This window comes from Myodes glareolus, chromosome 9 (genome assembly GCF_982192425.1).
Source record: "Myodes glareolus chromosome 9, mMyoGla1.1, whole genome shotgun sequence".
Classification (NCBI taxonomy): Eukaryota; Metazoa; Chordata; class Mammalia; order Rodentia; family Cricetidae; genus Myodes; species Myodes glareolus.
In genome coordinates, this window is record NC_142034.1 from 7,766,212 (window position 1) to 7,781,680 (window position 15,469).

The following is a 15,469-nucleotide window of genomic DNA, read 5'->3' on the forward strand; positions in this document are numbered from 1 at the left end:
TCTTGTCTTTTTCTACTTCCCAGGTAGATTAGATCCATGTATGTCTCTCTTAGTGTCCTCATTGATGTCTAGGTTCTCTGGGACTGTGAATTGTAGGGTTTTTTTTTTTTTGCTTTATGTCTAAAAGCCACTTATGAGTGAGTACATATGATAATTGTCTTTCTGAGTTACCTCACTCAATATGATGTTTTCTAGATCTATCCATTTACCTGCAAATTTCAAGATGTTGTTATTTTTTCTGCTGCATAGTACTCCATTGTGTAACTGTACCACATTTTCCTTATCCCTTCTTTGGTCGAGGGGCATTTAGGTTGTTTCCAGGTTCTGGCTATGACCAACAATGCTGCTATGAACATAGCTGAGCACTTATCCTTGTGGCACGATTGAGCATCCTTTGGATATATACCCAAAAGTGGCATTTCTGGGTCTTGAGGAAGCTTGTTTCCTAATTTTCTGAGAAATTGCCATACTGATCTCCAAAGGGGCTGAACCAGCTTGTATTCCCACCAGCAATGCAGGAGTTTTTTGTTTGCTTTTGTTTGCTTTTTTGTGGTTTTTTTGAGACAGGGTTTCTGTGTGCTGCTCACTGCCCTGGAAGACCAGACTGGCCTTAAACTCAGAGACCCCGACTCCGCCTCCTGAGCGCTGGGATTAAAGGCATGTGCCACCATCACCTAGCTTGGACTTTTTTCCTTTCTTTCTTTCTTTCTTTCTTTTTTGTTTGTTTTTGTTGTTTTTTACTGGGTTGGGGAGGTTTCTTGAAATTAAAAAGACAAAAAAGCAAAACAAAACCAAAAAAAACCTTATACTGTTCTCCACTGTGAGCCATCACTTTGCAATGTCAAAAGGCTGGCCAGGTGGCCAGGTGACCAGGCAGAACAATGGATAAACAGTTACAATTGTTGGTAACAGTAGCAACAATCACACCCAGGGGAGCCCAGGGGAAAGATTCCTCCCCTCAGGAGGCCTGGGCAAAACAGGATTCTAGTCCTGTTTCTTCCTTCATCCTGCTTAGCCTCTGGGAGCTTGGTTTTCCTGTCCTCATTGTCCGTCACCTGGAGGGTGTTGGAACTCTTCCTGAATACAGTGATGTCCTTTGTGTCATCTGTCCACTGAAACTGAGCCCAGAGCCGCTGCAAAGACCAGAGAGGGAGACTCCATGGGGTTTGAATCCAGGAAAGAAGTTGGAGAAGTTAGCCCAACTCCCTTGGGGCTGTCGCGCCTGCCTGGCATGCATCCAGAGGCAGAGCACAGTGTCAGCCTATGCCTTGGGACTGGTTTCCCCGGCTTCCCCGGGGAGCTTGTGTTGGGGATAGTTATTAATAAACAGCAGCAGGGAGCAGCTAAGCTTGGAAACCAATGTCTGCTGCAGTGGGGTCTCCGGCATTGCCTGATTGGCTGCAGCAGCCTCAGAGGCTGGCCAATTTGCAAGCGGCTGGCACGCAAGAGAGAACTGGCTGTGGGTTCAGAGTGTTTCCTACCTGTTCATTTTGTTCTGAGATGGAGATTGAGACTGTTAGCCCAGGCTGGCCTCAAACTCACAATCCTCTTGTCTCGCCTCCCGACTGATGAAATTACAGGCATTTGTCACCACCACCCATTCTTCTAGCATTTTAGGCTCTGAATTGAACTCTTTGGCTCCCTCAAAGCAGGTCCCTGGGATACTGGGCTTGTCTAGTTTTCTTTTTCTTTGCCATTCATCCACATAAATAAACCCCAGCCAAGATGGCCCATCATGACTGATTGGTTAAAAAAAAAAAAAAAAGAAGCAGATTTGGAGGCAGGGATACCTGTGTGTACATGTAATCCCAGCACCCAGGAAGCTGAAACAGGAGGATTGTGGTGAATTTGAGGCCAGCCTGGCTTACATAGAGAGACCCCATATAAAACACTTCACAGATAGAAGTCTCGACCTCTCTGCTGTGGAGACTCATCTCGAGGTCATGTCTGCTTTCAAACACTCTCTTCAGTGACTTCGAGGTTGTGTTCATTATTTTTCAGTTATTATGATAAAATTCCTGTCAAGAGCCGGGCGGTGGTGGCACACGCCTTTAATCCCAGCACTCAGGAGGCAGGAGGCAGAGGAAAGCAGATCTCTGCGAGTTCGAGGCCAACCTGGTCTACAAGAGCTAGTGCCAGGACAGGCTCCAAAGGTACAGAGAAACCCTGTTTCAAAAAACAAAACAAACAAACAAAAAAATTCCTGACAAGTGAAACTGAAGAAGGGGTTTATTTTGACTCAGAGTTTGGGAGTACAGTTCAAGAAGAAGGAGGAAGAGGAGCATGAGGAGGAGAAGGAGGAAGAGAAAGAAAGAAAGAAAGAAAGAAAGAAAGAAAGAAAGAAAGAAAGAAAGAAAGAACATAAATGGTGATGGCAGGAACGCGAGACAGAAGTTATATCCACAGTAAGGAAGAAGAGGAGGAAGAGGCATAGGGGGAGGAAGAAGAAGAGGAGGCAGCATGGAGGGAGGAGGGGTAGGAAAGAGGAGGGAGCAGGAGGAGGAAGAAGAAATGGTGCTTAGCTCACTTTCTCCTTATTTGATCCCAAACTCCAGCCCTTGAGGATGGTGCTGTTCACGTTCATGGTGGTTCCTCCCCACTCTGTTAATCCTTTCTGGAAATATCTTCAGACTCAGAGGTGAGTTTCCAAACTGATTCTGATGTCAAACCCATCACACCTGCCACTACCCCCTTCTTCCCCTCTAGGGATGTGGATGAAGCTCTTGGCAACACCCTCTCCTGTTTTCACGAGCGTCCTAGGACTCAGCATGTAGGGACGCTGTAGGTATCTGAACCTACTTGAGTTCAGACTTTCTGAGTTCATTGAGATCCTCGCCCACTTACTTACAAGCCCTGCCTTGGCTAACAGAGCAGCCACTGTTTTTGATGTATGATTACATGTGTACACAGGTGGACGGGCACACACATGTGCAAATGTGTACAGAAATATGCCATACACCACCTAGGCGCCTCACACTCCCTCTCGGGGTCTCTGCTTGTCAGTTTCTCACGGAGGGCACCTGAAAGCTTCTCCTTGTACTCCCGAGAAGCTAGGACACTTTCTCCTGTTATCCTTCTCATAATGCCTGTAGTCCTTAAAAATGTTGTCCCAGAGCCTGGGGAATGTCGGTCAGTTGACAGAGTGCTTGCCTAGCATCCATAAAGTCCTATCTTCTATCCCCAGCATTGCATAGACAAGCATGGCGGCATGCACCTATAAGTTCAGTCCTCAGGGGATTAGGAGTTCAAGGTCATCCTCAGCTACAGAGTGAGTTCAAGGGCAGCCTGAGCTTTCCCATGTTTCCCTTTTCATTCACTCTTGAGACCTGAGTCCATGGGATGGTGCCACCCACATTCAGGTGGGCCTTCTTTCAGGTAAGCCTCTTTGGAGACCCCTCATACATACTTCCAGAGGTGTGGCTCTTAGGTCAAGTTGGCAGTGAAGATGGTAACATTGCAGCTTGAATGGAAATGTATCCTGGCACTTGGGAGCCAAGAAGTACCCCAAAGTGGTTGTAAGTGTAACAGCTTACAGCCCTGCTCTGGGGAAAGGTTTCCCCAACTTAACAACTCTGTTCTGGCACGGGAGGGTTTCCCAGCGAAGTTGTTACAGCTCTGCTTAGGTCCCCCAGAGGGCAACAGCTCTGCTCTGCTAGGGAAAGCAAAAGTGTTTCCCCCAGCAAAGGTGTTATGTTCTGCTCTGCTCTGCTTCAGGTCCAGCAACAGTTGTTAATTCTCTGCTCAGCTGCACTCTGGAGCAAAGTGGTCATTCAAGAGATTTGTTGGAAGGGAAGAATCCAGGCAGATGACTGCCTCTAGGGCAAACTGATTAGGGTATAGAGCTTATCCAGGGTTCCTTGGGGGTGGAGTTTTAAGTGTGGCTTGGGATTGGTGGGTTTTTGTGCTCAGGGATTGGTGGGGTTTCAATCCCCTGTTCCCAAGTCAGGATCAGGGGGTTCTTCCTTGACTCCTTTCACCCTGCAAAGGTTTACCACCACAGAGGGAAATGAACAATAGCTGTCAGGTGCATGAGGCCCATGAAGGTCATTGCAATAAGCCTGGTAACAGGGACACCATATGCATAGAGCTCTCCCAGCGCCTTGCCCAGCACTGTCCACAAGTTCTCTTCTCCCCACAGTCTGTTCTGGAATGCCATCTTATCCACAGTGGCAGCTTTGTACCCACAGGAAAGGATTTTCAGGCCCTAGCAGGTGACTGCCTTTTGCAAGCCCAAAACAAAGACTATTCCAGAATAGCCAAAGAATGTTATTCTGCTTTGATCTCAAAGTGGCAGCCCCTCACAGGGGCAATCAGTGCCCAAGTCAACAAGTAGCTGCACTGTCCCCCTCCCCAGGAGCTCTCCCTTTGATTGACTTCGCTTTCCAAATTGGGATTCTGCACCCTGACTCCATCTCATTTTGCTTGTTTGTGTGAGAGGGTCTCTTGTAGCCCAGGGTGGCCTTGAACTTGATGTGTAGCTCAGGATAACTGCGAATGTCTGATTCTTCTGCTTCTTCTTCCTGAGTGCGGGGACTGCTGGTGCGCCACCCACCCCCTGGTTTCTGCAGCACTGGGCACTGAATCCAGAGCCGAGGCAGATACCACCCCAGCCTTCTACTGACATATTGGACAAGATCATTTTTTTCTGGTAGGAGTCTAGAGTCCTGGGAACTCTAGAATGCTGAGAGGTATAGCATCCAGGCCTTTCTATGTGAAATGCCAGGAATAACTCACCAGGTGTGTTAATTCAAAATGTTCCAGATGTTGACAAATGTCCCAATGCAGCAAAATCCACCACACAAAGAATCACATCTTTGAGAAAAAAGTCCCATAGGGCAGCAAGGGTGGTCCCTGTGTCTCCTTCTTACAGTGAGGAGTCTTCTGCTTCCTGCAGTACCTTTTGCCTGCAGACTGGATACAGCAGCAGGCAGGGTGTAGGGCCCCAGCTGAGCCCACTCTTGAGGCTGAAGGGTGGAGCTCAGAGTAAAGAGTGTGTGATATATGCTTATGGATCATGAACAACCCTGAGCTGGACTCTATCGTTTGGTTTTTTTTTTATGTTTTCTTTATTATTTACACAGTATTCTGTCTGCAGGTACAACTGCAGGCCAGAAGAGGGCATCAGATCTCATTACAGATGGTTGTGAGCCACCATGTGGTTGCTGGGAATTGAACTCAGGACCTTTGGAAGAACAGTCAGTGATCTTAATCTCTGAAGCCATCTCTCCAGCCCTATCGTTTGCTTTTACAAGACCCAGCAGTTCCTCCTACTCTCTGTCACCTGCCACATTGGTGATGCATGGGTGGAAGATGTTAGGGCCCTCCCTGGACTCCTGTGAAGATTTAACCCTCAATAAATATGAACAGCAACCACTGACATCAACGTCTAGCCAAATGCACCAACTCGGTGTCCCCTCACTGTTTTGGGCAAAAGCAATGGCCCTCCACAAACTATTCAAATGCTAGTCTGTGGAGGTCAGAGGTCAACTCTTAGTGCCACCCATTTGATTTTGAAACAAGGACTTTCACTGAGCCTGGAGCTCACTGATTCATCGAGGTTGGCCAGGCAGTGAGCCTCAGGGATCTGCATCTGCCTGCCTCCACCTTCCTAGTGCTGGGATCACAAGTACTTGACAACGTGCCTGGCTTTGGTACATGAGTCCTCATGACTGCACAGCAAGACTTGTACTGACTGAGCTGGCTAGAGCTAGCTAGCTCCCCGGCCTTTCTTTCTGCCTTTCTTGTTGTTGTTGTTGTTGTTTGTTTTGTTTGTTTGCTTCTCTGTGTAGCCCTGGCTGTCCTGAAGATCCTGCACTCACAGAGATCCATTCTGCCTCTGCCTTCCAGATGCTGGGATTAAAGTTCTATGTCACCATGCTCAGGCCATAATAGTGCCTATTGCAGGCACTTTGAATCTCTGCTGATGGTCACAGAATCCTTGGCCCTCTGGGACTTGTGTGAGTACAGAGCTGGCTCAGAGGTGCCTTCTACCCACCTACTACTGTATAGAGCCATGGTTCTGGGCCCCAGCCCAGTGCCTAACCCCAAAGGGCCTACTACTCTTCATAGTACCTGGCCCACAGTCAATTGCCTGATGCTCTTGTCTCTGCTCCATGCCTCAGCAGCTGTGACCAGGTAGCTCTCCTAGAGCCTCAGGTTCCTCTTTGGCGAAATAAGGGCTGATCAACACAAACCTTCCAGGAATGTTCGAAGAACTATCTGAGGCCAATAGGGGCCCTGAGTGTGGGATTCATAACAAACACTGACGGCTGTTATCACTGATTTAATTTTTATAAAAAGCATAGTAATAAGAGGCATGCATGTACAAGGAGAGCCAGGTCCATCTACCCATTTTCTCGTAGACCGCCTTATGTGGCTATGTGTCAAGATACCCGCTGCGGGCTGCCTGGAGAGGCATTCATTGGAGAAGGGGACAAAGCTTCTGTTCCTATTTGAAAGTAGGTGAGGGGGGTGGAGAGGGAGAAAGAAACATGCCCCTCTGTAGGTGCTCTTGGGGCCCCTGTACCATGGGGGCATGCTCAGCTGAGCTCTGGAAGCTTCTAGAGAAAGGCACCTAGTAACTCTTAATTGGGGAACCTGTGATAAGCAGAATCTAGGTCTGTATCTAGCCATGTGTGTGTGTGTATCTGTGTGTGTGTGTGTGTGTGTGTGTAGTCTAACTGAAGGCTGTGTGTGTCCTGAGCTGGAATGAGCTATGGGGTAGCTGAAGTCGGAGGAGCTAGCCCTATCCCTTCCCCCCCAACTAAAAAGGGGTGCACACGGGGCTCAGCCCCAGTATGGGGCAGTGACTGTCCCTGATCCGTCCCCATCCAAAACTGTCGAAGAAAGAAACTCAGCTTTCCCTTGTCAGAGGAGGTGGCATGGAGAAGGCTCGGCAGGGACACAAAGGGACAGCGCTGTGGGCAGATGCTGCCCTAGGGGGACACATCCTCTTCTCTCTCTTCACCAGCTTGTTCGCCGGCTTCTTCCTCCTCACCGGCATTCTCTTCCAACAGGTCCTCTACGTCCTCTGTCTCCACACTTGGCTTTTTCTTTTGAAGTAGAAACAGAAATGCTGGTGAGGGGCAGGCCCTCCCTATTCCCCAGAGGTAAAACCCCGAAAGCCAAGGGCAGGGAGCTGCTGGGAGCCCAGAGAGGAAGTCCCTGGGCACCAATGGTGCCCACTCCAAGCTGGCGCAGCCAGTGCTCAGAGCCATGGGATGGGGAAGGCAGGCAAGACCTTGGGAATCTAAGAGCCAGGCTTCTGCCACTTGCAGAGTAGGTTACCTTGAGCCTGCTCCACATGGGGCACCTTGCTACCCTCACCTGTGATGTAGGTAAATGGAGACAGCCCCCATCATGGGTAGCCCCTCCCTGCTTTCATTCTTTTGAGACCAACTCTTGTGGTATAACAGAGCCTGGCCTCAAATTCTGGATTTTCCGTCCCGGGCTCTCCACGGTGCTTGGGTTAGAGGTATGGATTATTCTTCCTAGCTCCCGAGTGAAGCTCTCTGACCCCCAGAGTTTCAGGCTAACTGTGGAGACTTAAGAGAGGAGGAGGTACAGGGCGGGCAGAAGAAGAGCTGAGTCTGTGACCCTCAACACTTTCTCCAGTTCAGCATCATCTAAAATGTTTCAACTTTGTAAGGAAAGCTTTCCAGGATGTAGGACGCCAAGCACAAGTCTATTGGCACCACGGCACTGTAACCTTTGCTTGCTGAAGGATGGGGTGGACCAGAAGTGACAGATGGGAAGAGCCTTGGGCTTAGGGACAGAGAGGCAGGACTGTAGTCCAGCCTGTGCTGTAAATGGGGGCTCCCCTCCCACTCACATACATGGCTCTCGGCCAAGGGCTATCCGAATACAAACTACATCACGAACTCACTCCCTGTCCTCAAGAAGTGGGAGGGAGACAGAGAAAGTGGCACTGGGGAGAATGAGGTGCTGGAGAGACGGCTCAGCGCTTAAGAACACTTGCTCCTCTCGCATGGAATCTGTATTCCATTCCTAGCAGCCATGTCAGATGGCTCATAACCACTTCCACCTCCATCTCCAGGGGATCTCACACCCTCCTCCTGTGATGTCACCCTCCTGCCTGGATCTACATATGTGCTGGCAGTACAGGTGTTACAGGTGTCATGATCCCACCTGGTTTGTGGTTTGATATTGAAGACGGAACCCAGGAACTTACAAATGCCAGGTAAGCAACCTAACAACTGAGCTATATCCCAGGCCCTTCTAAATAGTTGTTATATTTATTCAGAGTGTGTGTGTGCATGTGTGTGTTCATGCGTGCAATCACATATGTGATCATGCACATGACCCGAGTTCCACAATATCCTGGTTGTAGGTAGAGGACAGCTTGTGGGAGCTGGTTCTTTCCTTCCACCACGTGGGGCAACTCAGATCATCACCAGCCTTGTAGTTAGTGCCTTCACCCATTAAGCCGTCTTGTTAGCTCCACTAAAACATTTATTTATTTTTGTTTGCTTTTAGTGTGTATGTGTGTTTTGCTTGCATGGATGTCAGAATACCACATGCGTGTTCTGGTGTCCACAGAGGCCTGGGGAAGGCATCGGATCCCCTGGAGCTTGAGTTGAGTTAGACAGTTGTCTGGGGTCCTCTGGAAGAGCGGTCAGTGCTCTTAACCGCTGAGCCATCTCTCCAGACCCTCACCCTGAATGCTTTTTAGACACAAGGGCTCCACACTTTCTCTTTGTCTTTGGACCCCAGGACACAACTTAGAAGAGCAGGCACAGGTGTGGCTCGGCTTCATTGCGTTCCTGACATCTGGCCCTTGTCGCCTTCCTATCTGGACCCCTGAGAACAATAGTGCATAGGGAGGAGACCCTTTTCCCCCTCTGTCCCCAGAAGGTAACCAGGCATCATCTTTACAGTGCTTTCTTCGCTTTCCAGATGGTAACTGAGGCACTGGGAAGAAAAGTGAGAAGCCAGAGGACAAGGCAGAAAATGCTGTGGGCTGGGGCTGGGGCTGGGGGCGGGGAGCAGTCACAGGCCACACTCCTGTCACCTGGTTGAGTTAAGCCAGAACAGCGCACAGAGGGCAAAGCTCACAACCCTTTCCTCAAAGCCCTCACTCACAGATTCTCAGGGGCCTGATTCAGGGGGCACCTTGCATGTTGAAGAGGAGCCCTACCATGGCAAGGAAGAGGACAGCGGGAGGCAGGAAGCTCTCTCTGGTGTCTCCTGGGAGACAAATCTCCTCAGGCGATAGAATTAAGTCCACCCTCTTACTAGAGGACACTCAAGCTCCATCCAGGAAAGTTACTGGCTCCAGGTCACCCAGGAGGTCAGAAGTTGGGCAGAACTCAGGTCTCACTGCTCTCTCGCCAACCCCAGCCCACCCATGTCCCTGCTGAGGTACTCACAGGCTTCGGGCTCTTCCTCAATGCCTCTACCTCCTTTCTCTTCAGCTCTGAAAAGATGACCTCGAAGAACTCCTCTTCAGCTTTGGCAACTAGCTCTTCAAGGTTCAGGGCCATCTCCTCATCCTTCTGCTCGTCATCTTTGCCCTCCGCCTTGCCTTTCTCCTTCAGCCGCATCTCACGGTGTCTGGCCTCCAGGATCTTTTCCCGCCGGGTCTCACGTTCGAATATCTGGGGCAGAAGTTGGAGAGATGGCTCAGAGTTTAAGAACACTGGCTGCTCTTTCAGAGGACCCTCTTTCAATTCCTAGCACCCACATGACAGCTCACAATTGTCTGAGTAGTTCACAGGGGACCCGACACCCTCACACAAATGCATATAAAATAAAATTAAATAAACTGTTTAAAAAATATTTGGGGCAGACAGGGGCAGGCTGGTGGCAAGGGAGGCAGGGAGACAGCTGGAAACCCCAGAATAGTCTGGGTATCTATGGAAATTTGTTCCTGGTGAGGTCTACTGGGGGTCATATCAAGACAGGAGGGCTAGTCCAGGAATGGTGGTACATACTTATGATCTCAGTGCTCAGGAGGCTGAGGCAGGAGGATTATTGTAAGTATAAGCCAGTCTGGGCTTGCTTTGTAATATTTTATCACACTGTGTAAAGATATGTCACTATTTTGCCTTGCCTCCCTAAGGCACCCAACCGGTTTAATAAAGAGCTGAGCAGCCAATAGCTAGCTAGGCGGAAGAGAACAGGCAGGACTTCCGGGCAGAGATAGGAACTCTGGGATGAAGCGAGGCCGATTTGCCAGCAAGACACTGAGGAAGTCGGACATATGATACTGAGGAGAGGTAAAGAGTCACATGGCAGAATATAGAAACAGGTTCATTCAAGAGCTAATCGGGAATAAGCCTGAGCTAAGGCCAATCTTTCATAAGAAGTCTCCGTGACATTATTTGGGGAGCTGATGGTCTTAAAAAAAAGTTTGACAACATGGGCTACTTCGCAAAACATTGTCAAAAAATAACATCTCTGCCAGAGCTGAGAGATTTATTATGTATTGCACTATTCCCTGTGAAATTAAAAAGATATCAGCAATACTCACACATCAAGTAAATTTGTAACTGAAAATACATCTCGGATTATGTGAACTTTTCACGTTTGCTTTTGCTTATTTGTATTCATGCATTGGAGAAAGCAAACAAACAACTTAGCCAGATCTGGTGGGCATGCCTTTAAACCCAGCACTCGGAAAGGGAAGCACAAAGGAAGGCAGGGGCAGGCGGATCTGTGAGTTCAAGGCCAGCCTGGTTGACAGAGGCCAAGCCAAGGCTACAAAGTAAGACCCTGCCTCAAAACAAACAATTAAACATTTGCTCATAAGAGCTAGAGACATCGGTCAGCTGTTAGAGTGCCTGCCTACCAGAGATCCAGCTGCAAAAATGGTAATGGTGACACACACCAGCAACCCTGGGATTCAGGAGGCAAAGGCGGGTGAATCAGAAATTCAAGGGCATCCTTGAGCAGGGACACTGAGTTACTCAGTTCCAACGCCCCAGATACACAGGCTACAGTGAAGAATGTCCTTTGGAGTAGGAAAGATGATGATTTTAGTCCCCAGCTCAGGGGTGAGGGCTCAGCCTCAGGCACAGCCAGGAGGCAAGCCAAGCCTCAGCATCAAGAACTTCAATCCCCACCAGGTGGTGGTGGCGTATGCCTTTAATCCCAGCACTCAGGAGGCAGAGGCAGGTGGATCTCTATGAGTTCGAGGCCAGTCTGGTCTACAAGAGCTAGTTCCAGGACAGCTAGGGAAACCCTGTCTCGAAAAAACTTCAATCCCAGTGTTCCCCATACTGCTGGGGAATGAGCCTAGGGTAGGGAGAGGGGTAGTGCTGGATCTCAGTGGCCCTATCATCAGGCAGGTCACTTCCGTTGTAGTCTCTGTGGGCGACTGCTAAGCCTTCAGAGGAGAGGCTCTGCTGCCAAGAAGTCCCATTGTTTTACCATTAAACCACTTTGATTTACAGCCGAGAAGCCAAAGCCTGGGCATGCTGGGTGACCTGGCCAAGACTACTGAATGCTAGCAGCAGAGCTAGGGCAGACCGACAGTTTGGTGACACCATGCTGCCCTTGCCAACCACGGCAACCCATTTCTCCTGCCTTGGTCTCTATGTGACAAGCCAGGTCAGGACGTGTACAAAGTGGGCCCTGCCCTGGCACTCACAGAAGATGCTATGTTCTTCTCGTTCCTCTGCAGGGTGGAGAGACTGCTGGAGACCTCCAGCAGAGTGGTCGTTCCAAGCTGGGAGCCACAGGCAATGAGACACCCGGTGTCCTGGACCCGGAGGCAGAAGAGGGCCTCATCACACACCTGTTGAAGGGGTCAGCAGAACCAGGTACGGTGGGAAAGAAAACCGAAGTCACACACACCCTATTATCTGGCCCTGTTGGAACACCCCCAGCAATGCACCCTTCCACGGTGGATGAGGTTCATTTGCTGCCAAGACCATGGTCCCCAGCCTCCTTGTTGGTCTAGCTCCATTCCTGCTGTGGATTGCTAAGCTCCCTGACCTTCCATGGCCCCAGCCAGTGCGGCTCAGCTGCAATCTGCTAATACAGGGTGATGGGGGAGCCGCAGAGAATCTGAGCATAGGGGTCTGAGTAGAGGGATCACCACTGGGGAGGGCAGAAAATGGTTTTCTCTTAAGATTCTCCCTGTTTTATTGTTGTTTGAGTCTGGCTCTCACGCAGCCCAGGTTGGTCTTGTAGACAAGAATGACCTTGAGCTTCTGATCCTCTGGCTGCACCACTGTACCTGGTTTCTGCAGTACGGACAGAACCCAGGGCCTTGTGCACACTAGGCAAGAGTCCTATCAACCGAATAAACTTGTTTCTTGTGGTCCTGGCATGGAACTCAGATTTGACAGACTGACTGGCACCTCTGGTCCTTCCCTCCTGTTTAAATTCCCTAGGGCGATTCTTCGACATCATCACAGCTGTAAGTCCCCTGGCCCCTCCCTTCTGCAGGAACCCATGCTCCCCAAGGCCAGAGTCCTGTCCAAGTGCATCTACCAAGAGCAGCAAGACACACATACATGCCTCCCAACGCTGGACCCATGGAAGGACCCCAGAGGGAGGGGGACATGTGACCTTCAGGCTGAGGGCAGGGTCACACTGCTTGAACACCAGGTCCCAGATGTCCAGGGTCCCATCCATCTTGGTAGTGAAGAAAACTGCTGGTCTCACAGGGCTCCAGGCTCCATCAGAGAGGTAAGCCATGTGGTACCTGTAGGAGCCAGGGTCCAGGGTCAGAGTCAGAGCCTGTGGTGGGGGAGGGCTGAGGCTGCTTACAGCTCCTCTCACTGAGGTTCTCCCAGGACCCAGGGCCTCCGAGTCCTTCTGGGTAGGAAGTTCTTTCTTGGGCCTGATCTCTAGAATGCCAGTCTTACTCCTCTGTGGGTCTCAGGCTGAACTTTGCAAGGACCTGGACTTTGAAAAGACCATGGCTCTTTTCCATGGGCTGACTGGGCATCGGTATTTCTCACAGTGTCAGACCTGCTGGAACTGGGATCCACCGTGGGGTCCCAGGAAGGAGACACCCAGGAAAGTCCACAATTCTGAGATGGGAGTTGGTTCTATTTCCTCCTGGTCCTTGTTTGGATCTTTAAACGCTTGTTTGGTGAACAGGAAATATTTTGAATAATTTTAAAGACATATTTTCATGTGTGTGTTTGCATGTGTGCAGGTGCATTCATGTCACGGCACACATGTGGAGGGCAGAGGACAACTTGCAGGAGTCAGTTTTTTCCTTCCACTAAGAGGATTCTGGGAAGGAAACACAGGCTGTCTGACTTGGTAGCAAGTACCTTCATCCACTGTGGCGTCTTACCAGGCCAAACAAAGATTCATTCTTCAAAGTGGATCAAAGTGGGTGGAATATTTTTAAAATTCTCTCTTTTTCTCTCCTCTCTCTCTCTCTCTCTCTCTCTCTCTCTCTCTCTCTCTCTCTGAGTTTTCTTCTGAACCCATTCTCCCTCCTCCAAAGAGGTACAGCTAAGGCTAAATTGTTGGGGAATAGTATCTTAAGTTGTGTTGCTTTGTTTATGCTGCTTTGCTTAACTCTGTGAAGCTGTGATTCTTTGCCTGCCTAAAACACCCGATGGTCTAGTACAGCGCTGAACGGCCAATAGCGAGACAGGAGGAAGGATAGGCAGAGCTGGCAGGCAGAGAGAATAAATAGGAGAACCTGGGAAGAGGAGGAGCGAGAGAACAAGGGGAGGAGGACATCAGGGGTGAGCTACCCAGCTGCACAGCCAGCCAAAGAGAAAAAAGGAAAGAAAGGTATACAGAAATAGAGAAAGATAAAAGCTCAGGGGCAAAAGGTAGTTTGGATAATTTAAGTTAAGAAAAACTGGCAAGAAACAAGCCAAGCTAAGGCCGGTGTCCATAAGTAAGAATGAGACTCCGTGGGTGATTTACTTGGGGGTTGGGCCCCCAAAAAAGCCAAAAGAGTAAAACATCAAACAAGACTAAATTTCCAGGCTTCATTTACTACTAAGTTTGTGAACAGCTGGGCCATACTGAGAGAAACAAGCCAAACAGAAATAAATCCCTGGTTTTTTTTTGTCTTTTTTAGACAGAGTCTCACTGTGCAGCTCTGGCTGCCCGGGAACTGGAAGAGATCTATTTACCTGCCTTTACCACCCGAATACTGGGATTAAAAGTATTACCATGCCCAGCCCCGCTGACTAAAGATTTTATTTTATTTTTATTTTATGTGCATTGGCATTTTGCCTCCTTGTATGTCTGTGTGAGGATGTTGGATCCCTTAGAACTGGAGCCACAGACAGCTCTGTGCTGCCATGTGGGTTGCGGGAATTGAATCCAGGCCCTTTGGAAAAGCAGTCGGAGCTCTAAACCCTGAGCCATCTCTCCAGTCCCCTAACTGAAGATTTCTGAAGGCAGTGTATAATTTTTAGTGTAAGTATATTCCAAATACTGCATGGGGGCATATTTATACTCAAAATTCTTTATTAGTGTTGAGTGGGTGTGGTGACACAGGTTTTTTTTTTCTCTTCTTCCTTCCTTCCTTTCTCTCTTTTTATCTTTTTTTATTTGCTTTTCAAGACAGGGGTTTCTCGGGGGCTGGAGAGATGGCTCAGAGGTTAAGAGCATTGCCTACTCTTCCAAAGGTTCTGAGTTCAATTCCCAGCAACCATATGGTAGCTCACAACCATCTGTAATGAGATCTGGTGCCCTCTCTGGCCTGCAGGCATACATATAGGCAGATATTGTATGCATAATAAATGAATAAATATTAAAAAAAAAGACAGGGGTTTCTCTGTGTAACAGCCCACACTGTCCTGGGACTCACTTTGTAGACCAGGCTGGCCTCAATCAAACTCACAGAGATCTGCCTATGTCTGCCTCCAGAGTTCTGGAGTTAAAGGTATGTGCTACCACCCCCCAGCAACACAGGCTTTTAATCTGAGCACTTGGGAGGCAGAGTAGTATCTTAGGGTTTCTATTGCTGTGATTAAATACCATGATCCAAAGCAACTTGGGGGTGTGACTGGAGAGATGGCTCAGAGGTTAGACGCACTGACTGTTCTTCTAGAGGACCCAGGTTCAATTCCCAGCACCCACATGGCAGCTCACAACTGTCTGTGTCTCCTGTTCCAGAGGATCTGATGTGCTCCCATGTGGGGTGATTCTCTAACGGGCCAGCCTACCTGACCAGTCTACTTAGATCAGTCCTAACCGACAGTAAGAGCAGGCGCACAGTAAATACTTCAGGGTCTGCCTGAGGAATGGCAGCTGAGTCCTGGGAGCGGCCACGTCACATCAGCAGGTGCCAGCCTAACAGATCCATCCTTCCCCTGGGCAGGGTGGGGTATATAAGGTTTCCCCCTTCCTTAATAAACTGAGCTTGTTGCTTTGACCTGCTCCCAGTGCCTATGTCATTGACCCCACGCATACCTGCTCCCTCCTCCAAGGGAGACCCACATTACCTTGTAACACTCACACAGACATCCATGAAGTCAAAAACACCAATTCATATAAGATAAAAAATAAATTATTT

General features: G+C 49.2%; 1 protein-coding gene across 3 annotated transcripts in view; it reads right to left on the reverse strand.

Moving 5' to 3' along the window:
• Positions 1 to 6,268: 6,268 nt before the first annotated feature.
• The window catches only part of Dnai2 (dynein axonemal intermediate chain 2), a 36,123-nt gene continuing 26,922 nt past the window's right edge, over positions 6,269 to 15,469 (reverse strand). For all 3 annotated transcript variants that reach the window (XM_048446166.3, XM_048446167.3, XM_085696007.2), the window contains exons 10-13: positions 12,538 to 12,673; positions 11,612 to 11,758; positions 9,390 to 9,617; positions 6,269 to 7,052 (exon numbers count right to left, since the gene is read on the reverse strand). In XM_048446166.3, the coding sequence (XP_048302123.1) occupies positions 6,936 to 7,052; positions 9,390 to 9,617; positions 11,612 to 11,758; positions 12,538 to 12,673 (628 nt within the window). In that variant the 3' untranslated portion in view covers positions 6,269 to 6,935. The remainder of the gene's footprint in view (positions 7,053 to 9,389; positions 9,618 to 11,611; positions 11,759 to 12,537; positions 12,674 to 15,469) is intronic.